Genomic DNA, 26,316 nt, shown 5'->3' on the forward strand with positions numbered 1-26,316 from the left:
GCATGATTGGGGGGTGTTCCAAAAGTTAAATTAAATAAGACATAGCATTAATAACGAGAACAACTTTTCTCAGACAATTAACCCTTTCCAATCCAATTTCCCTGCCACCCACACACACCCTAGCTCTTATTTATTTTGGGTAGGAAAGTGCATTACGGATTCTTTGGAATTATACTCAACAGAAACCCCTAAAAATGATGATTTTATTAGCATTTTTTTGAAAATTGAATATATATATATATATATATAAATAAATAACACTATGCAGAAGAGAGGTCAGAGCTTTTTTTCTGCACAGTGTTAAAAACATGTATCGGACCTCGCCTTGAAATGGGAGCTATGTAGGGAAATCTCAATGTCGGAAGCTGGCAGTTTTGTGGCACTTTTGCTGCAGTTATTGCAAAACTGTATTATGGGGATTTCCAAGACTAAAATCTTAATTAATGTCAGATTGGTTGGGTCTGCCACTCTGGACTCCCACCAAAGATCTGTTAGAAGATCCTCTTCTCAAGCCTGTGGCTTCACATGGCCTATGAATAGCTAGGTCCCATACAAGTGCATACTATACCGGGCACAGTCGCTATGAAATATAGGACAGTGTGTGTGGTATGCAGTGAAGTGGCAGCGGTGCCTAGGCAATCGACCCCCGCTGATCAAATATGGATGACCAAGGATAGGTAATCGGTATTTTAGTCCTGGAAACCCCCTTTACGGACAGTTTCATGCAACTTATTACAGGCACATTTATGCATCTATAATACAGGCGAGTGTCCCGACCTGATCGCGGGTCTACTGACCTGAGCTCAGAGCATGACAGATCCCTATAATGCACCAAGATTGGCTCGGTAGACCTACAGTCGGTCTGGGATACTCATCCATATTATAAGCATATAAATACTCATAAAACTGGCCTTAAAGGAGTTGTCCAAAAATGGACTTTTATCACCTATCCATGGGATGAATGGTAAAAGTCTGATCGGTGGGGGGTTTTACTGGTGAGGGTCTCAGCAGTCCAGAGGAATGGTGGTTGTATGTGTGTAGCGCCACTGCATTTGTTTTAATGGGGCTGACAGAAATAGCAGAGAACAAGCACAAGGCCATCTTTGGCAGTCCCACTGAAGATGAATGGAGTAGTGAATGGTGGGGACTGCAGAGAGGGGGGACACAGGAGTCCCATTCTCAGGACCACTGCCAAGACCCTCACCGATCAGACTTTTATACTGTATATACTCGAAGTATTAGCTGACCCAAGTATAAGCCGAGACAATGAGTTTCACCACAAAAAACTGGGAAAACCTATTGACCTCGACTATAAGCTGAGCTATACTCAAGTATATACTAGGTAAAAAAAAAAAACCTTCATACCTGCCTCCCAGCCGGCGTCTGTGTGACAAGCTGCTTGAATTCTCCCCGCTGTCATCCCCTGCCATCCTCTCTGCTTGGCTCTGTCAGTGCTGTGTAAGTAAGCGCTGTGATTGGATTGAGCGCCAGCCAATCACAGCTGGCGCTTGATCCAATCACAGTGCTTACTTACACAGCATTGGGGATTTGAAAGCCGAGCAGGGAGATGACAGCGGGGAGAATTCTAAAGCAGCTCGATTGGCTGTAAATGATCGAGCACTGGCTGTGATTGGCTGACGCTCGATCCAATCACAGCTCTTACTTACACAGCGCTGACGGTGGGGGATAACAGAGCCAAGCAAAAAGGACGGCGGGGAAGGGCAGCGGAGAGAATTCAAGTGGCCTGCCGCACCACTGCCGGAGACACAGAAGCCGGCTGGGAGGTAGGTATGGAGGGCTTTTTTTAAAGCCTTCCCTGACTCGAGTATAAGCCGGGGGAGTGGGGGTGGCTTTTATGGCACAAAAAATGTGCTGAAAAACTAGGCTTATACCCGAGTATATACAGTAACTTAGCCATAGGATAGGTGATGAGTCAATTTTGGGTCTACCCCTTTAGGCATTACAAAATTAGTGCAGAATTTCTACAGCAAAACCTGTGTCAAAATCCTCGCCACTGATGTAGATGTGGTCCATGGATCAAAAACAGCGCCAAAATCCATTACAAAATAGGCTGCCGATTTTGGCAAAGATCCGAAATATGCAAAGTAACCGAACCCCTGGGGGAAATCAGAGGGATATCCTTAGGCCTCATGTCCACGGGGAAAATCAGGCCCGCTACGGATTCTCCATGGAGAATCTGCAGCGGGTCCCTCCTGCCCCGCGGACATGAGCGCTGAAAATAGGAATAAATGAGAATAAACTCACCTCCCATCCGCTCCGTTTCTTCTCTTCGCGGCGGCGCCATCTTCTCTGCGTCTCGGCCGGATCTTCTTTCTTCGGCTCGGCGGATGCGCATGATGACGTCGGTGACGTGCCCTGCGCATGCGCCGTCCCGAAGAAAAAAGATCCGGCCGCGACGGAGAGAAGATGGCGCCGGGCGAAGAGAAGAAACGGAGCGTGTGAGTAAATCCCGATTTTTGTCTCCCGCGGATCCGAACGGCTTCCATAGGCTTCAATAGAAGCCCGCGGGAGCCGTCCCCGCGGGAGACCCGTATGAAAATGGAGCATGGTCCAGATTTTTTCATGCTCCATTTTTAAAAAAATCCCTTTTATTGACCATCCGCGGGTATTTATCTACCCCGCGGGTGGTCAATGCATCCCTATGGGGTGCGGATCCGCGGGCAAGAGAAGAGTTAAAATCCGCTGCGGATTTTAATTCTTATTTTGCTCGTGGACATGAGCCCTAAGGCGCCGAAAATAAGAATTTAAAAGTATTTACCATCCGGCGCGGGCGGAGAAGATCAGCTGTTCCTCACGGCCGGATCTTCATTTTCGGCCGGCGGATGAATTCCTGACGCCGGCGGCACGTCGCCGACGTGCCGCGCGCATGCGCCGGGCACATCCGCCGAGCCGAAGCAAGGAAGATGCGGCCGTGAGGAACAGCTGACCTTCCCCGCCCGCGCCGGATGGTAAATACTTTAAATTCCTATTTTAGGTCTCCCGCGGATCCGGACGGCTTCCATAGGCTTCAATAGAAGCCCGCGGGAGCCGTCCCCGCGGGAGACCCGCACGAAAATGGAGCATGGTCCGGATTTTTCCATGCTCCATTTTTTTTTAAATCCCTTTTATTGACGATCCGCGGGTATTTATCTACCCGCGGGTGGTCAATGCATCCCTATGGGATGCGGATCCGCATGCGGGAGATCCGCTGCGGATCTTAAATCATATTTTGCCCGTGGACATGAGCCCTAATAGTTTGTTCTGCAGTTTCCCGCCTCAGCGGACGCCGGATGTAAGTCGCCGGACACGGGGGGGTAATTTTCACAACATATTTATTGGCAGTGGAAAATGCTTCAGTATTTTATTGAAAGAAAGCAATAAATAATACTGTGATAAAAATAGTCCAAAAAGTCCATAGACTGTACATATATTGTTACATAATCAGAGTACACAAACAGGATTAGAAAACAAATGTAACAAGGAATCCAGATTTATACATGAAAAAAGGAAAAACAGTTTATATAACGTCAACTGCAATAAATAATACATCGATGATCAAACAGAAGTGATTTGTAGTCGGAGGGTTGATTTTTTTACGTTTTTTTTTTCTTTGAACATTACATCCAACAGGCAAGGAAAAAAAATCAACCGGCCCCCGACCCGGGCTAGGGGGCGACATTCGGTCCCGCACAGAGTGCAACATTACCTTCAATGCTTCCCTATAGGACAAAAAGGGCTCAGACAACCACTGTAAAAAGTCCAACCGGTCTGCCAAGTTACTCGAAAACTCGCTTCCTAGAGGGAAATACTGAAGTTAGCGGTAATGCCGTGATTGTACTGCATGTGGAGTGACCAAATGTCATCGTCTAGCTCTGGCCCGGTCCCGATCGATTCCTTCAGGAAGAAACAACATGACTTAAGAGGACAATGAAAAAGATAAGGCCTTTAGTAGAAAACAGGCTGCGCAGTGACCACCTACGCTATCGGACAGGAGAATTGTAATTGGTCCTTACAGGCTCCCTGGACAGCTACAAGCCCTCTGTTATATAGTGTCCTTAGGGCAGATGAGGCCAGGGAACAAGGTAGCTCCTTAAAGGGGTTGTTTGAAATTAGAAAAACCGGTCCACTTGTATACTAGAAACAGTGCCACTCTTGTGCAGAGTTTGTGTCTGGTATTACAACTCAGCCCCATTTAGTTCAATGGGTGTTCGAGCTCATTCATAGCAGAGTCAGATTACATTTGAAGCCCCCTTTGCAGATTTTACTTATGACATGTAGCTTATTTAGGGGAATACAGAAGGTAATGATAATTAAACTGTACACCCTGTAGGCAGAAATGGTAAAACCTCTAGCTAATGCTGTGCTGATGCATCATGGGATATATTTAAAAGTGAAACCAAAACGTCTCACCATCCAGATGGTGCTGGATAAGCATCAGACAGGGGGTGGTACTGCATGGAAGTGACTGCAATACATAGAGGAGGCCTCCAGAGGGTGACAGGTAATCAGATGAGGGGGGAACAAGGATGGAAAAAATGTGTTTTGCTGCAATAGCCCTTTAATATTGTCTGGGAAAATGACGGACGGATCCCATTATAATTAGTGGGGCCCATCTGGTGCAGTTTGGGTCCGGTGTGTGCCAGTTTTGGTACTTCCAGTCATTCAGCTCTGGGGGTGTGGAGTTTGTATTCCTTGCCATTGTTCTTCTGATCCGAAAGTATCAAGTAGAGTTTCTGTCTGTCCAAGAAAGCAGCTGCAATTTTCTACCTACCTGATGTACACTGTGCTGTATTTTGACTGGCCAGTCCTGGTCATGTGAGCGGTGCTGGCCAATTGGTGAGTGATGTAGTGTGCATTGGTGGTCTTCACACAGGAGTGAAATTAGTCATTTTTTTCACTGACCAAAATCAGAGAGTTTATACATCATTTTGCTACGTTTTTGTGTCTTTAAAGTGCGAGTGTCATCCAAGTGTCATCATCTGTTTTACACGCGTATACAAAAAAAAAAAAGTGGTCCAACGGATGCGATTTAAAACTCCTATTAAAGTCAAGTACAGAAGACCAAAAGCAGGTAATAAAATTGACCCCTCTGGGTACCAGGGCAAAATTTTGTCCAGGGACCGAAGGGTCACTTTAAATGAGCCATTAAGATGTAATACCTCAGACAGCCTATATAAAAAGGGTGGCGCTATTTCTAGTATAAATTTTAACCCTATTATTCCATTCCTAGTCAACGCCTTTACAGGTCTTTTTTTTTTAATCTTAGAAAATGCTGTTATGGCTTTTTCTTCTAAAACAGGACATTAAAAATGTAACGTTAAAACCGTTAACCAAATGTAAGAAAAATGTACACGCCCCCCTTAAAGTCCGACCAGGAGGAAAAAAAATAAAAAATGAACCGACGTAGACTGAGTAAATCATTCTAAGGATTGTGGAAGGCTGGGGACACTTCACAATCTGGTACCAGTTAGCAAGAGATTTTCTTGATGTCCTAAGACTGTACAAATACAATAAAAAAAACAAACAAAAAAAGACACAAAAATACTTTCCTGTCGCGCTCGTTATGAAATATACCCATAATTACAATACTAGAATCATTTACAAAGCCCCCTGGTGATTAGCAGGGACTCGCGGAGTTACAGTACATTCAGTAAGGAGGTCGAGGGGGGAAACCGCTGACGGAGGAGGATGAACGAGGATACAAACCATACATGGAGGATGAGCTACGGGGGAACGTCTCACCGCAGCCAACAGGACAGAACGCTTAAAAGGCTAAAATAGTTCTCCTATCTATAATTTTTACTTGCTAATTTTAAAAACTCTGTATTAAAATATCTCAAAAGTGTCTGAACAGCTTGATTTGTACGGAGAATGCGGCCCGGTCCGGAAATGTGGAATCAAGATGGATTCAGATGGTGCATATTCATCTGTAGAAGTAATGAGGGTAAACTGCGGGAGGAACAGAAAAGGGAAAATGAGAGACGGGCGGAGCGCCGAACATACAGTAACCAAATAGTGCAGACTTACGGCCGCAGCGATACGAGTTGTTTTTTTAAAGAAAAAAAAAGAAAACTTTTTTTTTACTTTTAATATTCTTAATTTTTTAATATTTTCAAATTTCACATAAAATTTTTTTTTAAACGTGTAATCAGATATAAAAACCATTGGGGCAGCTGTGGGGCTGAATAGATGTTAAAAACCGTATACCCTCACTTCTCCGCTGTCCTCTGGTGGTTTACTTACTGGGTCTGTAGCGGTCACAAAGGTTTTTTTACCCATGTGTCGGCTGCAGCCAATAGGAGCTCCACAATGAGAGGTCATCGGTAACTACCCATGTATGTTCCGTGGTTTCTACATTACAAGCCCACGTGACAGGTTTACGGACGTCATCAGACTAGATGTTACGGCAATGGCACTGAAACGGCACCCTAGCACCATGGTGAGTCCATATAATTTATGGCAGTGGGGGTGGGTGGGGAACATTAGTTACAAAAAAAAAAAAAATTATTCAAGCAACCCCTTTAAAGGGGTTGTCCCGCGACAGCAAGTGGGTCTATACACTTCTGTATGGCCATATTAATGCACTTTGTAATATACATTGTGCATTAATTATGAGCCATACAGAAGTTATCAAAAGTTTTATACTTACCTGCTCCGTTGCTGGCGTCCTCGTCTCCATGGTGCCGACTAATTTTCGCCCTCCGATGGCCAAATTAGCCGCGCTTGCGCAGTCCGGGTCTTCTGCAATCTTCTATGGAGCCGCTCGTGCAGGATGCCGGCTCCGTGTAGCTCCGCCCCGTCACGTGCCGATTCCAGCCAATCAGGAGGCTGGAATCGGCAATGGACCGCACAGAAGAGCTGCGGTCCACGAAGACAGAGGATCCCGGCGGCCATCTTCAGCGGTAAGTATTGAAGTCACCGGAGCGCGGGGATTAAGGTAAGCGCTCCGGTAAGCTTCCTTTACCTCCCTGCATCGGGGTTGTCTCGCGCCATTTCGGCGCGGGACAACCCCTTTAAATCCCGCTGGAGGACTTGAACTTGTGACTGTTCGATCACTTGTACAATATACTGCAATAAGGATGTTATTACATGACATGTTTCTCTGTTGCCAAGCACCGGTGGATAAATGTTGGTTACAGCCGACGCCTGAAGTGACAGCCCCCGGCACCAGCTGCAATCAGCAGAGCTCCACCTCCGTTTTGCAGGGGAGAAGCGCTGTGTGCATTAGCACCCCAATTCTGCATTGCAGTGCATTTTGCTTTTTACCTTAACCTATTAAACCCTAAACACAAGTAGTGCATGAAGAGACCATCCAGTTGTGTGACAAAATGCTGTCCTGGGACCGGAGGGGTAGGGGGGGGTATGTTATCTGCGGTTCTCTGCTGTCCACCCAATCCACTGCTTCCCGCTTCTGTTTTTGGCTGTCCAAGATGGCCGACATAATCTTCAAAGTACCTAATTGCCTACAATGCTTTGGTAGTATTAGACTGCTAATGAATGATGCATGTTTTATGATTGGCCAGAGCTGCTCATGTGATCAGAAACGGCCAATCAGCGCAGTGCACAATGTGTATTAGGTAATGGGAAAAGTGCTGCAGCCATCTTGGACGGTCAAAAACAGGGCCTATAACCGGCGGAGTGGAACCGGCAGGGCAGCAGAAAAACCACCGAAAAATTGCTTTAACAGACATAAACCCATGGCAGCCTTCTCTAGGCCCCGGACTACCATGGCAACCCATTGGCACCCCATGATCATAGTATAGTGGGGGATGGAATCACTAGGGAAAAGCTTAGAAGCCGTGGTCAACGATGATCATGGCATCTAAGTGGCTAAATGGCTACTTAAATGCCATGAGAAAAGCAGACACTTATTGGGTATTTAGTAGGCTTGGCTTCTACGTCTACTCCATAAATATTCCAGGGATACAAAACTAACGAAAATATACTGTAATCTAATAGTGGTTGTTACATTACAGAAGAGGCATCGGATACATAATGCTCTACAGCGCCGCTCTAGTGGGGAGCACTTACCGACAGACAGCGTTAGCAGGAGTACGTCCTAACTGTGGCTGAATCCAGTCTTTGTATTCCAGACACATTGCCTATTAATAACCGTAAGAGACGTGCAGAAAACACGACATGCAGTTAGTGCTGCGTTACTCCGGAAACACTAATATTACAACAAGCACAACAAAAGCCGCACCAAAACTTATCGTGGCTCTAAGGCTGCTGCAAGTGCAGTAAGCTTCATGGCGGTCTCGGGCCGGGTTCCCACGGGACGGAAATCTCACCTAATGTCCCCAGCGGGACCGCACGGAAATTCCGCAGAGGAAAGGCTGCTTCAAAACCTGCGCCATTTGGCTTTTCCACCACTATCCCTCTGCGGACATCTCTCCTGATAGTTAAGAGAACCCGCAGCGGAAACGGGGAAACAAGCGACATGTCGCGGATTTGAATTCTGCGCTGCATATAAGTTTCCGTGAGGCTTGTCTGCAACTTGCCAACGAGATTTTTGCAAATCCCATCCACTTTGCTGCTTAGTCTCAAGTTTAAAAAGGACTGCGGAAAGTCCGCCCCGTGTGAACCCAGATTAGATGTTACACCGAGAAGGCAGTTGGGTCCTGTTCAGACCCCGTTTGATGCCTCTTGTATGATGTATACGTTAAGACAAGTCCCGACCTCCAATGGAAAGCTGCAATGTATCCCAGTGTATAAGCCTACAGTGGACTGTCCGCTCACCATAGAAGAGGTCGGTGGTGGTCTTTTTCTCTGTCGTACCTTCCTATTATCCTCCTCGGGTCTCCCCAGTGCGGTTGAATGTCTTCCGTTGAACATCTGAACACGCCACCATCCCAACTTCCTCTACTATCCCTCTCTAGCTGAAGAGCAGAACTACCCGTTTGCTCCGATGATGTAATCCATTTGTGGATAGTTACATCACTGGGTCATCCATGGCTGGGCTGGGGAGTTACAATCAGTGTTCTGCTGCTTGAGAGGAGAAGGGTGGGAAGGAAGTGGCGGCATTAGGTGGTCACGTTGGCCAAACCGCATACCACGGCACGGGAGAGTGCTGAGGAGAAAGGACAAAAAAGGCGGCATAGCAGCCCGCCTGCTCCGGGGATGGAACGTAATCACAGCACACTCTACTTTTTTGCTCGATGTGAAGTTTAATTAAGATGCCCAACTAACAAGACCCTTACATGCTGACAGCCGGAGAAAGTGCGACATTCATTTTAACCTTTCGGTCACAGTTGCCCCTTTTCTCTTTGTTGCAGAGCAGTTGGCCATTGCCAATATGGGAAGAGGCGCATATAACGCTCAGGTAGGAGATAAGCAGACGCCGGCTTAGAAGAGCGTGCTGTGGTTGCGGTCTATACCTTCTCTGGGAATGGGACAGCTCTGCTCAAGGGGGTGGGAGTACATAATTATGCAGTATGTCGGTCCGAACCCGTTATCTGCACAGCAAGAGGGGAGCTGATGCTGCTGCATGACGGCTGCCATGGGGAGTCACAAAGCCGTATGTATAACTTCATCTCCACCCTGGAAAGGTCCAGTGATAGTGTCCACATACGGATGGTGACGTCAATGGAGCTCCCTGATGTATCTGTTTAATGGAGGCCTGTGACAATAGTTTATGGGGGACGGATGTCATTGTAGAGCAATTACAGACTATGTTAAAGGGACTGTCCACAACTTGGAGCCTTACGAGCTCAAAAGTAGCTGATCTGCAGAGTCCGGGAATGTAATTTTTACACTTTTTTTCTTATACTTACATTCCCCCGGTGTCAACGCTTGGACTTGCTCTTGTGGTACACCAAGTAGTCCTCCAATTCTGTACTTACAACATGCCGCTCAATGTACTGCAGCGGCCGGTTTGAGCACCGACACCAGGGGAACAGTGGGGAAGCAAAGTATAAAGCTGTATAAACATACCCAACTCAGCGGGTCAGCTACTCTGAGCCCGTAAGCTTAGCTGATAGGACTTGAAGAAGTTGACAGATGATCTTTAATATGTTTTTTTACAGGACTCCATGAACTGACAAGCTGAAATGATGTAGCCGGTTGAACCGACTTGTCCTTCTCTAGCGCCATTTATTGGGAGCGGAGGGTTTATATATAGGACACTTGTACTGTGGGGGCTCACCGCAGCTTGGTCCCTGCTGTATGACATACCGTCCTAATGTACTGCACACCTAATCAAGAGCTCATATGACGGTAACGCTGAGTTTGATGCATTGCATACTTCCTTTTGGTTTTAAGGATAAATACACATGAAGTAGGTTAAGAAAAATACAGAAGGAAGGCGGTAAGTCGTTATGGGATATCCATGCACCATCCACACACTGGCAACGACACCATGCTAAGCAATCCAAAGAGTGAAGAAAAGGTGGTCCTACCATCCATCTGCATTTTCTTTGGCTGCATAGAAGGTGAGGACATTGAGGAGTTGACTCTGAAGTTGGCGGGTAGTGTCTCTGCAGAGCCAGCGCTCAGTCCTCGCACATCCTTTGGTCGGAATTTCTTTCGCCATGACGGAGCCCGTCTAAAGCTTTTATCATCATCCTGTGAAGTGGAAAGCGGACATTGGTGTCAGAAACAGCTTCCTACTAAAAGACGTTTATGGTATCTGGAACTCCCACTGAGGCGGAGAACAGGACGTCCCCGTCTACGGTCACAGGGGTTGTGGACATGTGGGTGCCGTCGCTTTACAATAAATGGAGTGATGAAACAGTCAAGTGAGTGTGTCTCCCCCCCAATGACACGTGTGGCCGCTCCTCTGACAGTAATGAGGACCAGGTACCCAACACCAGTACAGTCCTCAGCAGATGGAGCCCACCAATTAGACATTATGGCTATTACACGAAATACACTTACCCGGTACAGCAGTACCAGAACTTCTACTTTTGGCACAGTTCCAACAGCAGGTCATGTGGTACGGCCCTTTGATTGCCAGTGACGGCTCGCTGTTTGGCTAATTGCAATAACTAAGCCGGCCCCCTCTTGGTTATTGCAAGAGCCAAACAGCCAACCTCCTGTGCAAACTTAACAGAAGGGCCATACAACATGATCGATCGACAGCACTGGGCCAGCTAAGTATTTCTTCTATCTGCACAAGGAAGAGGCTGGAGAAAACCCGTTTCCTAGAGGCTCATCGCCAGGACCTGCCATAAGATGTATATCAGCGGAAGTTCCTTCTCTGGGACGCCTGTTCATCCAGAGGTCAATGCACCCAGAGGTCAATGCACCCAGAGGTCAATGCACCCAGAGGTCAATGCACCCAGAGGTCCGGTCGCATTTTCTCCTGCACAGCACAATTCAACTGATCGGTGCAATGTGGATGTTCCCTGCGCAGCGATTGCCAGCCAATGTTGCTATGTAAAGGTACCGCAATACCTAACCAGCGCTGCAGCCCCTTTAAAGGAGGTGAAACGGGAACCTCCACCCTCGCAATTATGCCATCCTTGGGGGACTGTCTTGCTTTTATGGTGTATATACTGCAGCAAAAATGACATAATTTAAGGCCACCTGCAGACGGCCAGGTCGGATCCCGCTGCAAGAATTCTCGCAGCAGGATGCAGACCCGTGCCGCTGCAGAGGCTTGTGGCTCACCCGCTCCCGGCATCTTCTGTTTTCTGCTATGCGCTGGCTGCCAGCCGGCGCATGCGCAGAGCGGAGCCGGACCGTCACCACTGACATTTCTGTGCGGGCCTCTGCAAGAGGCAACCCTGGCATTTTTGTTTTGACCATAACTCCTAGAAGGCAGCTCGCAATTTAATCTCGGATTGAGACCCCTGAATGTTGATTGGGTATTTAAATGCTGTCAGAATTGACAAAAGCATTTAAAGGACTTACAGCCGTGATCGATCTGCGTGAACATCTGCAGCCGGGTGTCAACTGTCAAAAACAGCCTGCAGCCGCAGTGTATGGAGCGGGCACATCTTCTGATCCCGCTCTATACCCTGCACACCCATGGTGGCATACATGTGCTGGGGTGTAAGGGGTTAGGGATAGTCAGACTCCCACTGATCAGCGATGGACCATTACTTTATAGATGGGAAAAAGAAAGATAAACGTTTTTTTTTTAACCCCTGCTAACCCGTCACCAAAACCACAAAACAAGGTTGAACTTACATCATCGAATCTCCTCTCCGTTCCTCTTATGAGGAGGTTGTTAAACTCCCGCTCCAACACTGAACGTGCCTGAAAGCAACCATAGATAACAATGATGTAACACACAGCAGTCACGGACGCCCGCCTCATTGGCCCTCTATGCGGACCCCACCGGGACATCCCGCTTACCTGCGTGTTCTGAGTGGGAATTTGTAGCAGCAGAGCCAACGTGTTGTGATCAAACGTCTCGTCTAAGGCAATCAGCGCGCCGTGAACACCACTTTCTAGAAGGTTGTTTGCATATTCTTTAAGCCCGATGGATAGAACCCAGTTGATGACCCGTTCGTTGCTCCAAACCAGGACGTCTGGAAGGGGAAGGCAACGTCAATCGTTATAGTCGGACTGGAATTCAGAGGTAGATGTGAAGCGTTCGGGGGAGATCAGCCGCGGGGACACATTGATCTGCAGCATAAATGACTCAAAAAAACAAACATTTCCCGTTCCTTAGCTGTCTGGGGGCTTATGTATGTAGGGGGTTTACAAAAATGCGGCCTGTGAAACGATAACATTAGAGCCCCCTCCTTGGGGCATGTTTATTTATTAAAGGGTTTTACCAGAATTAATCACCGCTGAGAAGCTCAGTGATCCCCAGAATGGGGGTCCAGTTCCCCCCCATTCTCCTCACTCTGGGCTCGCTGCACACACCCGCACATGCTGCTGCTGCTCCATTCATTTCCAATGGGACTGCTGGAGATAGAAGAGTCTAAACATTTGGTTATTTCCGTCAGCCGCACTGAAACGAATAGAGCTGCAGCCGTGCAACGTGACGTCAGTGCCTGTGGGAGAAGCGCGCCCGCAGTAACAGGAAGAGGGGAACATGGGTGGGGGCTAGGGCGAACCATGCGTGGTGTCGCTTCATTAGTTTCAATAGGGCTGAGGAAATAGAGTACAAGCTCTTGTCTATCCCCAGCAGTCCCATTAAAGATTACCAGCACTTTTTTTTCAAATGTACAGAATAGACGATTGTAAGCATTTTTGCAACATGTTTTATCAGACAATTCTGTACAGTTTTCCTATAAAACCCCTCTTCTGCCATTTCTTCACCCAACAGTAGAGGGCGCTCCAACAGATGTGTGCAGTGTTCTCTACGGAACAGATGATAATACTGTACTGCTGTGTATGAAGGGTCTCTATCAGATAGACTTTATTTCAAAAGGGACAATGAAAGGAACTTGGACGTCTGTCACCACTTTTTGGGCTAACAACGGACTATACTGGCAGATGTCCGACGACATGAAGAACATATTGCTACTCTTACTCAGTCTCTGCATCTCCACTGCTCAGATACTGCTGAAGTGCGCTGGGCGCAATATATGCAAATGAACGTTGGACCGCTCACTCCCTGCCCAGAGTTTAAAAACTGCGCCCATTCCAAGTTTGATGACGTCATGCGCTCCACTATCATAGCGCTTGCACCTCACTGAGCGAGCAGACGCATGCACGTGACATCACCCGCATGGGAAAGAGTGACAGCGCATACACCGGCTCACTCAGTGCAGCACAAGCTTGGTGACAGAATACCAATAGAACTGCTCGTTTGAGTGATTATGAGATAAAGTTTATGTGGACCAACTAGATTAAGTGTCCCTCGCAGTCCAGAAAGCAGCAGATGCCCGGCGGGACGTCACACCTACCTTTACTTTCGTTCTGACTTTCCTCCCGTTTCCTCTCCAGCTCTTTCCGGTCGTAGTTCAGCCTCCGTAAGCACATGATGCCGCACTGGAAACTGTTCCTATTAGGAGGAAAAGGGAATTTCTTATTTTTTAATTACACAAATGGCAGATTTGGCCGTAAAGAGCCTCCGATATCCCATCTGACGCGCCTGATTAGTCTTACCTGTGGAAGCTGTCCACCATTTTTAACTGCCCCCGAAGGTCCTTCTTGTTTAAATGGTCCAGCATCCTGGCATCAACAAGGCACTCCATGAAATAACTGCGGTACTGAGGCAGCCCCAAGCTGGGCAGCCACTCGTTCCCGATCCACTCGTGGTTCATGTCCCCGTAGGCTAATGTCTAGGAGGAGAGTGAAGCGTCAGGACCGGAACCTGCGGCCTTAGATTGTGTATTAATTAAAATGTACGATCGCCAATCATGGCAACTAAAGAGCAACACAGAGTGATTGGAGAACTACTGACAGCAAGGCTAGGACTCCAACATGACAAAAAGAAGTATGGCCTTACCGCAACTGCAGGGTTACCCTGTGGGCCAAAAAAAAGTTACAAGTACCTAATAAAAATGCAAAAAACCCAGACATGGTCGCTTGCAACTACCGTAGCTGTGGCCGAAAACACTCTGGATAAGCCGTCTGCTGAACGAGCCGACAGCATTTCCTCCTGACCGCCTTGCACATGCATGATTGGTGGAGCGTGCTTGTGCTTACTGTTCGGAGAGGGAAATAAGCTGCTGCCAGACACACCTGGTGGTGACTTATCTCCCTTGGGAGCAGAAGGACCAGGCAGAGCTGCGGGTCTACTAACCTGAGCTCAGAGCATCTCAGAGGAGGTTTGGTCAGTAGAGCCATGGTCAGGCTGGGAAATCCACAATACAGGTGCCAAACCATGTATGAAAAAGTGGCCATACACATTAGCATCATGGCTTCTGTTCATAATAGAGCTATGACAGCCATGCTGGATCGGGTTATGGAAGGTTCTAGATAAATCTTGGGGATCCCTTTGACTTATCTCGGGGTCCTGCAGGTATTTCTCAGGTTTCTGGTATTTTTGATGGTATTACTCTTGTAGACAGAAGTACCGAATCAATGGACAGCTTAAAATGCCGATGTGAGTGGAGCCCAAACAGGGTAACGTCTGGCCCTTATTGCGGGTATTGGGCACGGCAGATTTAAAGCGGTAACCCAACCGATGGTCTACCATCAGGACAGGCCATCAATATCCGATCGGTGGGGGTCCGCGGCCCAGGATTCCCACCAATCAGCTGATCGAAGGTGTGGCAGTGTTCTACGAGCACCGCGGCCGCTTCAACGTTTACATCTTTGTACTGCAGACTGTCGTATTACTTCTAGTGGCCGTTCTGAGTATTACCGGCTTGTCCCATTGAGGTGAATGTAGTACTTGGGACAGCCGCCATCGGTAATAGAACGATCGTGCTCATATGTAAACATTGAAGAGGCTGTGGCGCTCACACAAGCTCTATGGCCCCCCTCAATCACTTGATTGGCAGGGACCTCCAGTTGCAGACCTCCACTGATCACATAGGCCATCAATTTTACAGATTTGGATAACCCACTTAAGAAGCGGCTCAGCTGGTTTTTTCTTCATGTTGCTCTTCTATGGACAGGTATGTTCTGTATGTAATAGTAGAGAAAATGGTAACACTTTATATACCAGGATGAGTTCTGCTAGTTTAGTCTAATTCACTTAAAGGGGCGGTGTGGGAGAAAGTTTCGAAACTCATACCTTTAGAAAAAAAAAACATTGCATCATGGTGAAGTCTCTGACTTCCGGGTAGACGGCCCGGCAGAAATCAGGTGTCATCTGCGGCCAATCAGAGGCCGCAATGTCCCCGATTGGCAACAGACAACACCTGTCTTCTGCCGGGTGGTCAACCTGGAAGTCGCTGCCGATACTGGTGGCAGCTCTCAGCTGCGTCCCAGGGCTCCAGGACAGGCGAGTATGCCCTCTTTTTTTTTTTTTACTTTAGGCCGGGCCGAGGAGGTGGACGGGGTTTTGTTGTAATGACACAACCCCTTAAGGCTAGGCCTACGTGGCGGCTTTAGCTGCGACAGGCCTGGCTTGACAAAAAGGTGGCTCAATGTCCTAATCTGTTAAAAGTCAATGGGAGTCACACTGCATCTCTCAAGGAGCTGTGACCACAACACACGGACGGAAAAACATAGAAGACTAAATGTTTGTGATCTGTGGGCCGCAGGTAGTCGTAAGCCACAATATAAACTATTGGGAGGAGACTGAAGGGCTGCACTGCAATCTTCTGTCATGCAGCTCCTGCGGGGGGCACCGTCACCACGTAGTCCCGGCCGTCATCCCCTCCGCTACTCACCGTCTGTCCTGACATTTGTCCAGGTTTTTAAATTCATACTTCGTTTTACAATAAAAACAATTCTGGAGCTCCTCTTCTAAGAACTTCCCACTATTAGGCCCCCTGCACACGGGCGGAAATTCCGCGGAGGGATTTACCGCAGAATTTCCACCCGTACACGCCTGCATAGGATTGCATTACAATACGCAATCCTATGCCGACGGCCGCGATTTGTCTGTGCAAAAAGCACGCACAGAAAACAAATCGCGGCATGCTCTATTTCTGCAAGCCTCGCACAGAAATGTCACTCGCCGTCTCCGGTCTGCGCATCCGGCAGCTGGCACATGAAAGATCGAGAGCCGCAGGAGCAGGTGAGTGCCGCGCTGCTCTCTGCAGACGCTCAGGTCGGGTCCCGCTGCGAGAATTCTGATCCGACCCGGCCGTCTGCAGGCGGCCTTACTCCTCCTGGAAACGTATGAATCAAGTTATTCCCCTAATGAATAGTGCATGTAACTACACAGACACTGCCCTATCACTGGTGCCAGCGCACCCTAGTCACAAGTAGAGTGGTAACACCCAGTTAATTTAAGCCCCATTTACACGCAATGATTATCGTTTGAACGAACGAAAGACTGAACAAATTAACAACTTTTTCGCATGGAAATACTGAGCATTTAAATGTACAGATAATCGTTAGAAATCCTCTCCCTTTAGCTAAAGTAAACCCTGTATATGCTGTGTGCTCAGCTGGGCGGGTGTTTATGTGAGGAAGTTCTGGCTGGGAGGATTTTAATTTGTGTGAAGATACCCTTGTCTTTTGCTGGCATGAATAAACAAGTAGTCATTGTGTTTATGCAAGGCAAACCATCACCAGAAGTTGTTCAGTCTTTCAAAGACTAAATGGATGCCATTTGAATGAAGCGAATAGCAAACGAACTAACGACCATCTTTACGTAGACTGGAACTCAGCGCTAAATAAACGAATAGTGCACGATGGCTTTACTTTTACACGTAACGATAATTGAGCAAATTCGTTCATTTGAACGATTTTTAAGCGATATTCGTTGTGTGTAAATGGTTCTTTAGTCATGCGTTTCCAGGAGGAGCAACATAGGCACAATACGAAATTGTAAGAAAAGACGCTGCGGAATTGGTATAGAATGAGGAATGCAAATATTGTAACAGTAACGTCAGGAGAACGGTTCTCTTCGAGGGTCCGTCCACACGGGGGATACAGTGGAAAATCCACAATGAATCAGCAGCAGAGTTCTTATGCGCTACATGCGAATTTGCTGTGGATTCGGGGATTTCACCTCCCACATTTGAAGGGCTAAGATCCACGGGAAAAATCTGTAGTATATTTGGCTGTGCCAGTAAAATCGGCACTAGGAGCCCATCTACACTGCGGGGATCTTTTCTGCAGCGGGTCGCTGGCATTTCTCCCAATCTCATCCCCTTGGTTCGTACGGCAAAACTCTGAGGATTTTTCGTCGTGGATTTGCGAGCAGAAAATCCTCAGAGTTTACGCCAAACCCGATAAATGTCTAATTGAACGCTCCCCCGATGGTTTTACCTTGCAAGGACACACTTGTAACGTCAGGTTTATAGTGTAGATGACAACAACGAACAATCGGACCACAAATTCAGTCTTGAAGTTAATTAGCACTACAGTTATAACTAATGTAAGCAGACTACAGACTGATTAAATGAAAAAGGCGAATTAGTGAAAATGCTCAAACCTGAGCCCAGCTCCCCTCCTCATCGTCCTGGTGTTACGCAGGGTTAGAAAAGCAAAAGAATACAGAACGTTAGTCAGCCGGATGAATGTGATGAGCGCTCACTCCATGCAGGACAGCAGATGCACGTGCAATGTGGAAACACATGGAAACAGTCAGGACCCTCGCATGCTCGGACCGCCGGCCGTAGGGCGTCCAGTAACCCCGCAATATACCGCCAATATGTCCCATCTTTTATACTTGCCATTACAAATCACTGAGACCGATCCCAGGCAGATGAGGGTCCTCCAGCGGCAGGAACTATGCACCAGCTAGAAGACCCCCCATCCTGCCTGCGATCAACTAAGAGGTTCTCTGGTTTCCATTAGTTTCACAAAAAAAACAAACCCTTTCAGTGCCAGGCAGAGGATAGGCCACATTAGCGTCGACTCGGCCAGGCATGTCAAGGGTTAAGAAAAAAAATCCCAAACCTAAAAACTAAAACAAGAACAACCGAGTTTCTACAAATGCACTCATTGTAAAACTACACAGAGGAGGTGGTGAGAGGCATCCGGGGGGAGACGCTACACAGACAAGCAACCGTGCCGGAAACTAACCGTTTGTGGAGAAGCCGTGAGAGTTTCCATCTCTTCGTGTGTAACCCAGACATTTCCCGTGGACTAATACAAGCACATCCAGTGAGAGGGAAGCCGTAACAGAGAGGGAAGGTGGCACAATAGATAAGCAACAGGTACATGGTGGAGCAGGAGAAGAGCAAATGCTAAGAGTGGCTAAGGCGGCATCGAAGGGGCACTGCCAGCTTATACAACGATGGTATATTACTAGGATGTGCCATCACTTTATAATCGTGGGAGTCTGATCTGTGGGACCCCCTAGAATGAAGGGGGTCACAGCGCTAATGCAGACCCGTGGCTCCTCTGCAATCCTTACCTGCGCAGCGGCTCCTGGACAACCGCTGTACGGAGGAATTGTGGCGGCGCCTGCTGCTCCGCTATAGAGCGGGCGACCGGGCACCGACGTGCAGGGAAAGCTTAGAATCAGATGAAGCGTTAAAGCAGAACTCTACCCTCTTCATCCTCAGTACTGATAGGGGTCCCGGAGGCTGGACCCCCATGATCATAAAGTGATACATATCCCATATCTCATCACTTGAATGAGATGAAAATCCCCCTTTGAGGTGTGCCCAGACTAAGGAGAACAGCTGGAGATCCTCCTGGGCCCTGGCAAGAGTCACCCACCACCTCCAAACCCTGCAAGTCACTTATAAGCTACAGCAGGTAATGCATCGAAGACAGCCTACAGCAGCGGTCTCCAACCCCTGCAGGACTACAACTCTCACCATGCCAGGCCAGTTGCAATCTGCCAGAACATGATGAGAGTTGTAGTTTTGCAACAGCTGGAGTAGGAAATCTCTGCATTAAAGACTGATGGATTCGGGCGACACATTAATAGCTGTGGGAGCTGCTTGACGAACAGTCAGATCCGGCGCTCTATCCCAATACTAGTGTCCTATATGGAAATAGCAATAGCGTACTTGAATAGTAATATATGGATGTGCTACATGCTGGTATGGAGCACGGGCCCCGGAACATGGATTTCAACTTTGTGTTGTGGCCCCTGTAAGAGTAAAAACCCAAGTGCAAAGTTCAAAAGTAGCAAGTGAGAAGCAGAAATCCACTGAAAGCGTGTCTATTAGTCCTTGTGCGCTCTGATGGAAGTAAGGAAACGTACACCCTATGCAAAACTATACTTGAAGGAGACCCACAGCGGATCGGTACCTGAATCTCCTGAAGATGACTGCGGATGATTTCCTGGATGATTGGCCCCATTGTAGCAGAAGGAGCCACTTCTAGTACACTTTCCTTACTTCAGTCATAGCAGGACTTCTAGAGGGCCAGAAACACTATCTTTTCTCCTTAGGGCTCATGTCCACGGGGAAAATAGGATTTAGGATCCGCAGCGGATTTCCTGCATGCGGATCCGCACCCCATAGGGATGCATTGACCACCCGCGGGTACATAAATACCCGCGGATCGTCAATAAAAGTGATTTTAAAAAAAATGGAGCATGAAAAAATCTGGACCATGCTCCATTTTCATGCGGGTCTCCCGCGGGGTCGGCTCCCGCGGGCTTCTATTGAAGCCTATGGAAGCCGTCCGGATCCGCGGGAGACCTAAAATAGGAATTTAAAGCATTTACTCACCCGCAGCGGACCGCGAAGCTCTTCTCTTCCTCACGGCCGCATCTCCCTTGCTTCGGCTCGGCGGATGTGCCCGGCGCATGCGCGCGGCACGTCGACGACGTGCCGGCGACGTGCCGCCGGCGTCAGGAATTCATCCGCCGGCCGAAAATGAAGATCCGGCCGTGAGGAAGAGCAGAGCTTCGTCGCCCGCGCCGGATAGGTAAATTCTTTTAAATTGCTATTTTCGGCGCTCATGTCCGCGGGGCAGGAGGGACCCGCTGCAGATTCTCCATGGAGAATCTGCAGCGGATCTGATTTTCCCCGTGGACATGAGGCCTTAGGGAGAGCACTTAGACGGTGAGTGAGGAGACTTAAAAGGCCATTCCTGCTCCTCTGGGTAATATGCAAATAAGGGAGGAGGCTTAAAGAGACACAGGCAGTGGATTTCAGCTTGTCACGTTACTCTTCTACTTTGCAATTGGGCTTTGCTCTCTCTCTTACATGGGCCACAACACAAAACTGAAATCAATGTTCTGGGACCCTCAGGAGCCGTGCGCCATACCATTGTGCAGCACGTTAAAGCCTTCCTATGCAAGTACACTACCGTTATTTCAATCTAGGACACCAGTATATAGATACAGCGACGGATCAGACTTTGACTACATCCTGTATATATAAACCAGCTTAATTTTTAGCTGTTGCAGATACAGCGCCTCCCTCTTGACAATGGGCTGCACAAAGTATTGCTTGGTACAACTGGCAGATGCTTCTCTCTAGTCTCAGACGTTACTACCGTCATATATGTAGCTGAGCGGAGCTCAGATCTACAGGATTGGTGGTCTTGGGTTGGAATCTAACCAATAAGCAAAATCTGGGTGAAGACCGACTATTGCCCCAGTGCTTGCTGGGGTTACCTAGGTCAAATAACTTCCTATGAGATTGCCCCACGTGTGTGTATGAGGCAGGGGGAATAGACTTGAGGTGATTAGCAAAGCTCCTTTTAGGGTGCTTTTACACGGAGCGGGTTTACTCGTTCACTTGGGCAGTCGGTTTAAACACACGAATGAGTTTTTTTTTAACACGATCGTTCAGTTTTCTGTACCAGCGAATAAGAGCAACTAAACGATCGCTGTTTAAACCGAACGATTAGCGAATGAGCCAACGAGGATTTTTACGCCTGCATAAAATGAATGATAAGTGAATGAAGTATCATTCCAATGTTGGCTGTGCTTACACAGAATGATTATGGTTCGAATGAGAAACATCCAGCCATTTTTGGAGCGGTGATTGATCCGTGTAGAAGAGCCCTAACAGAGATTCGTGAACGAGCTTTGGCCCCCCCATACAGTCTGAGCCTAACCCTGGTCTGTAGGGGGTCTTGCTTGCTTGGACCCCTACAATTTGCTATCATTATGCTGGGTGATCGGTTTCCTGCAGCACCCAATAATATTGTCTGGACTCATCTGGTCCTCCAGGATGAGAGCGATTCTATACAGAGGCCTCTAGCTGTGGGTCCCCGGGGTCATCGGACCCCTCTCCTCTATTGCCTACGGGTATGGATTACAGGTAAGGTCCTAAACAGCCCATTTCAATGTAAAAGTTACTAAAAACATCACTTTAGTGTTGTAACAATAACTGCAGTGACATAGTAATACTCTTACCGTTCTAGAGGTGGGGGGCGCTGACGGACTGGTCAGGGACATGATCTCCTGGATGGCGAGTCGCAATTTTAATCTGTGCAAAGGATTGCTAATACCGATTTCTCTCTGGATTTCTGTGTCGGAAAGCGCAGACATTATCGCCCCACTTTTGACATTGGCTCGACACGCGGCCACGTACCAGGCGGGCATCCCGACCCAGAGCTGAAGAAAAAAGACACCGCTGTTAATCGTCCACATAGAAGGTGTGCGGGGCAGTCAACGCTGGCAACGATGGAGCCTTACCTCCAACCAGACCACCACGGTTGGACCATCCCACTGTGCAAATGGCAGACCCTGTCGCCGAGCTTCTTCCAGCAGCTCATGCCTGTAATCACAGTCTATGTTAGGGAGATGGCAAATGATCAGCACCGCAACACTGGATGAATCCCACATATGCCCATTAAGTGCACTAAACATTACTTGCACCCATATAGAGTGCAGCGACCGATGCATCTGCATTAGCGGCCATTCTTACTTAGCTTTTACTACACATTGAGTGATGGGAATCCTCCTCCAAGACGTCGCTCTTCTGTAGTATGAATGGGACCAGCGCTGTTCGAGACTTTACAGATTAGATATACAGATGCAATCAAAACTATTCACCCCCCCATTACAATCTAAGCTTATTTATCTTCACATTCACCACCAAATGCCACTCCAAAAGGGTTTATCAAAATGGCAAGTTATCCCCTGCCCACAGGATACTCACAGGCAGGGACGTCAGCATGAAGGGGGCGCTGGCAAAGCATGCATGGTCACCACTGACTTCAATGGAGCTGGCAGAAACAACCGAGCGCCACCCGCTCCGGTACCTCTGGCGTCCCATTGAAAGTGAATGGACTGCTAGTGCTCAGATTTTCCCAACAATTGCTGGGCTGAGCCGACAAGTGCAGGTGCAGACCAGCAATTAGCATTATTAGACGAGCGTTAACGACACTCATATCATCGCAGCCTCAGGGTATTTTCAAACAGGCAGTTTTTTTTTCTACAGCGCTAAAAAATAAAACCAAAATTCTGTGTGATTTTCGCACGATTTGTGTGCGTTTCCGCTACTTTTGCACATTTTCATTTGTTTTGCATCCCAAAACAAAAAAAACCCTCGTAGTTGCATGAAAATCGCACGTCCCTGAGCGAGATATCAGGCAGAGTTTCATGGCCTAATATCACGCTCGTCCATGTAAAAAATGGCCAAAGGCTGCTATTACCGAGCGGCCCTGCAAATCTGCCATGAACACGCCTCGCATCCATGGCGATTTCACATGAATGGCGAGTGCGATATTAGGGCGGAATTCACGGCCCCATATCGTGCTCGCCCGTGTGAAGTTAGCCTTAATGACTACTACAGCCTCAGAATTAAATCAACGCCTTGAATAGAATTCCTTATAAGAGCAGGTTTGCAATCAGCTGCTGTCTCAAGCACACCCGATTCAACTAATCAAGGGCTTCATTACTTGCATCAGGTGTGCTTGAGATAAAACACATCAAATACCCGGACTGGCGACTGCTCCAGGGCTGATTTGCTTTCTTTAGCACCAGAAACATGTAGCGTGTGGAGGACAAGATGGATTCAATCACGTATCAGGAAATCCTAAGAGAAAACATCCTCTGAAGTTTGGGTGTCATTGGACCTTCTAACAGGACAATGGTCCCAAACATACCTCAGTCCACCGAGGGCTTGGTTCCAGAAGTAGTCCTGAAAGATTTTGGAGCGTCCGTCACAGTAAATCTCTGGTGGAATATGAATAAGGGGGCTGCAGTTTGTAAACCCAAGAAATTTAGTGATTTAGAGGCCATTACCGCGGGGAACAGGCTTAGATGCCTCAGGAACGCTGCCAGAAGATGCTGAGCGGGTCATAACAGCAAAAGGGGTCCTACTAGGTACTAACGACGCTTGTCAAGGGATTGAATAATTCTGAGACGGCAGCAGTCTGTAAAAGTAGCATTTTCTTATGAATTTGGAGAATCTGCGGTTTCACATCTGTAAGGGAATCCCCGGTCGGAGGTTCTTTCACAGATGCAGCTGAAGATACCGGAAGAAAAAGTGCTGCATGCAACAGCTGAAAGTCTGCAAATTTAGCAAATAAACCTAATTGGCAATGGTGGGAGGCGGGAGGTGAAGCATTTTGATTGCATCTGTATATGGAACCTGTTTCTACACCCCATACATTTGGTTCTGAGTACATGGACCATCAATCTATGAATCCTGCCTGGGGTAGCAGTAAACCTACACTGACGACTTTTGAGGACGTGCAATGCGATCTGCACAGCCCTGATCGCCACCATCACTGCTGATAGATAGTAACGGCGACAACAGATGGCAGAGGCTAATAGTATTACACAGGAATATAGAAGATGTATCACACCTAAAAGATAAGGCTAGCATCATAACAGCCCGCCATCACTGATACTATACAGGTTATACGGATCACTTCGGTATAAGAAACCAAAACATGAACACAAGATAATATGAAGGACGGCACTAGTACAACTTGTACAGAGTGGGGAGACGGATCAGGATCTTCAGGAGCTGCCCAGTAACTACATGTGATGGGTGCGCCGCTATATACTCTGCCATTATATACTCTAAATGCCCCTTTATTAGACCCCTGGGTCGCTCACGATTGGCGCTTCCCTGTGTGGACATTCCCCCCGTGACCCCGGAGCATAAAATCATGTGACAAGTTTTCCGTGGATCAGTTTCAGTGTGACTCCACATTAGATGGGAAAGTCCAGCGATCTGAGCGACTTCCAACGAGGTCCGGCCATCGGTGCCGGACCTCACTGCCAACCATGGGGAATTTTCTTGTGTAGCGTTGTCGTGAGTATACCGAGAATGGCGCAATCGAGGAAGGACAATACGAAGAAAAATGACTCCTCCCGATCCACATCACAGGCTTCTCACCCAGAACACCTTCTATACAGTTAGGAGGGGCAAAACCCCCGGACCATCTGCCTGTAGATGGGCACCTATTCCTTCTGGCTTCGGCATATATTCCCAGTAATGTTAGAAGATCATACACTGACTTTATAGGGAAGCTGCCTTCCAATAGGTGGCGCTGCTGAGGCATTGTACCATCTCCTAATTGCATTATATCATTTTTAAAGATCCCCGTCTTAGTGACAGGTAGCACACAATATATATATACAGTATATACCAGAGGAAAGTTTCTGAAATGACACCACTGCACAAATAGATACAAGAAGCAGAGAAGTAGTCGTCACCCTAGATAGGCACAAGACACATGCAGACAGCAGCGGGATAGAGGAGGCTCTAGCACTCCGCGCGTCCTTATACTCACCCTGTTATTATGCTAGCCACAAGATATCGGGGAGATAAGCAAAAAGAGACATAAATACAAGCCCAAACGACGGCCCCAACATATGCACACTGTGAGCCCACTAATAAGACATATGGCGTTAAGCTATTCGCATCGCCGCAATGTCACCTCCTGGTCAACAAAGCTGCAAAAACACAAACTGCGCAATTACAATTTCTGCAACTTTCTTATATACTTTAGTCCGGATTAATCGGGGCACTTGTGTCAGCTTGGTGGCGTAAAAAGGCCAAATTTTGCCACATTTTAGGACGCTTTTGTAGGATTGTATCAGAATGAAAAATTGCTTGTATGAATGAACCGATTCACATTAATGGGTTCCTTTTCTGTTTAAGTCAATGGGCAGAACTGCGGTTGGAAGGGGATGTAGAGACTCTTCCAGTATAAAGCTGGTGGGGGTCCCAGAGGTCGGACCCACAACAATCAGAGCAGTGACATACCCCTGAACATATATGCCATCCCTTCATAGGATGAGAATACAAATGTAAGTAAAGACGCAGATATTAAAATAGTTCTCACTTCTTCTGGAGTTTTCGGTTTTTCTCTACTTGTCCTCCCAGCTTTGCGAGTCCAAGAGATTCTTGAGAAGTGCTTTCAAATTCTGGAATTCCACCTATAAAGTATACAGAGTTACTACTTTATGATTAGGGTTCTGTATTAGCATGTGTATGGAGAGACCAGCCAATCAGTGAATACACGAATATTAATGAGTTGCACTGAACTCATCACTGAGACTCGTTTCAAGTTTTAAAATGTCTGTTTTCCAAAACTTCTGAAATGATCACTATAAGTGACAGAAGTCAGTGTGCCTGTCTCTATATAGGATGCCCCTGGCCTGGGTGCCATGAGGAACCTGACAGGTTCCTCTTAAAGAGATGGACTTTACTACTGATGACCCATTGTAACGATACGTCATCAATCGCTGATCTGTGCGAGTCCACCGCTTGGGACCCCCACTGATCTGCTGCTCATCAGGCCCGCTGTGGATAGAGCAGGAAGCAGACAGCTCTGTCCATGCTGCAGTGGCCCATGTTGGTAATGCAGGTGCAGTTCCCATGCAATTTAATAGACTATTCACCTGGGCCACTGAACTACGTGCTTCCAGCTCTGTCCGCACTAACAGTGGGCTGGGCAAACAACTAATTGGTGGTGACAGGCTTCTGCCGATCAATATTGATGAACTATCCTAAAAAGACG

The 26,316-nt window shown here is 47.6% G+C and overlaps 1 protein-coding gene across 5 annotated transcripts in view; it reads right to left on the minus strand.

Moving 5' to 3' along the window:
- Nucleotides 1-3,315: 3,315 nt before the first annotated feature.
- The window catches only part of PPFIA1 (PTPRF interacting protein alpha 1), an 85,322-nt gene continuing 62,321 nt past the window's right edge, over nucleotides 3,316-26,316 (minus strand). The window contains exons 19-30 of one of the 5 annotated variants that reach the window (XM_066583529.1): nucleotides 25,639-25,732; nucleotides 22,028-22,109; nucleotides 21,746-21,946; nucleotides 18,499-18,561; nucleotides 17,906-17,932; nucleotides 14,008-14,183; nucleotides 13,806-13,903; nucleotides 12,301-12,476; nucleotides 12,133-12,201; nucleotides 10,398-10,563; nucleotides 8,032-8,102; nucleotides 3,316-5,949 (exon numbers count right to left, since the gene is read on the minus strand). In XM_066583529.1, the coding sequence (XP_066439626.1) occupies nucleotides 8,044-8,102; nucleotides 10,398-10,563; nucleotides 12,133-12,201; nucleotides 12,301-12,476; nucleotides 13,806-13,903; nucleotides 14,008-14,183; nucleotides 17,906-17,932; nucleotides 18,499-18,561; nucleotides 21,746-21,946; nucleotides 22,028-22,109; nucleotides 25,639-25,732 (1,211 nt within the window). In that variant the 3' untranslated portion in view covers nucleotides 3,316-5,949; nucleotides 8,032-8,043. The remainder of the gene's footprint in view (nucleotides 5,950-8,031; nucleotides 8,103-10,397; nucleotides 10,564-12,132; nucleotides 12,202-12,300; nucleotides 12,477-13,805; nucleotides 13,904-14,007; nucleotides 14,184-17,905; nucleotides 17,933-18,498; nucleotides 18,562-21,745; nucleotides 21,947-22,027; nucleotides 22,110-25,638; nucleotides 25,733-26,316) is intronic. The other 4 variants (XM_066583530.1, XM_066583531.1, XM_066583532.1 and 1 more) reach the window with 4 other exon arrangements.

This window comes from Eleutherodactylus coqui, chromosome 11 (genome assembly GCF_035609145.1).
Source record: "Eleutherodactylus coqui strain aEleCoq1 chromosome 11, aEleCoq1.hap1, whole genome shotgun sequence".
Taxonomy (NCBI): Eukaryota; Metazoa; Chordata; class Amphibia; order Anura; family Eleutherodactylidae; genus Eleutherodactylus; species Eleutherodactylus coqui.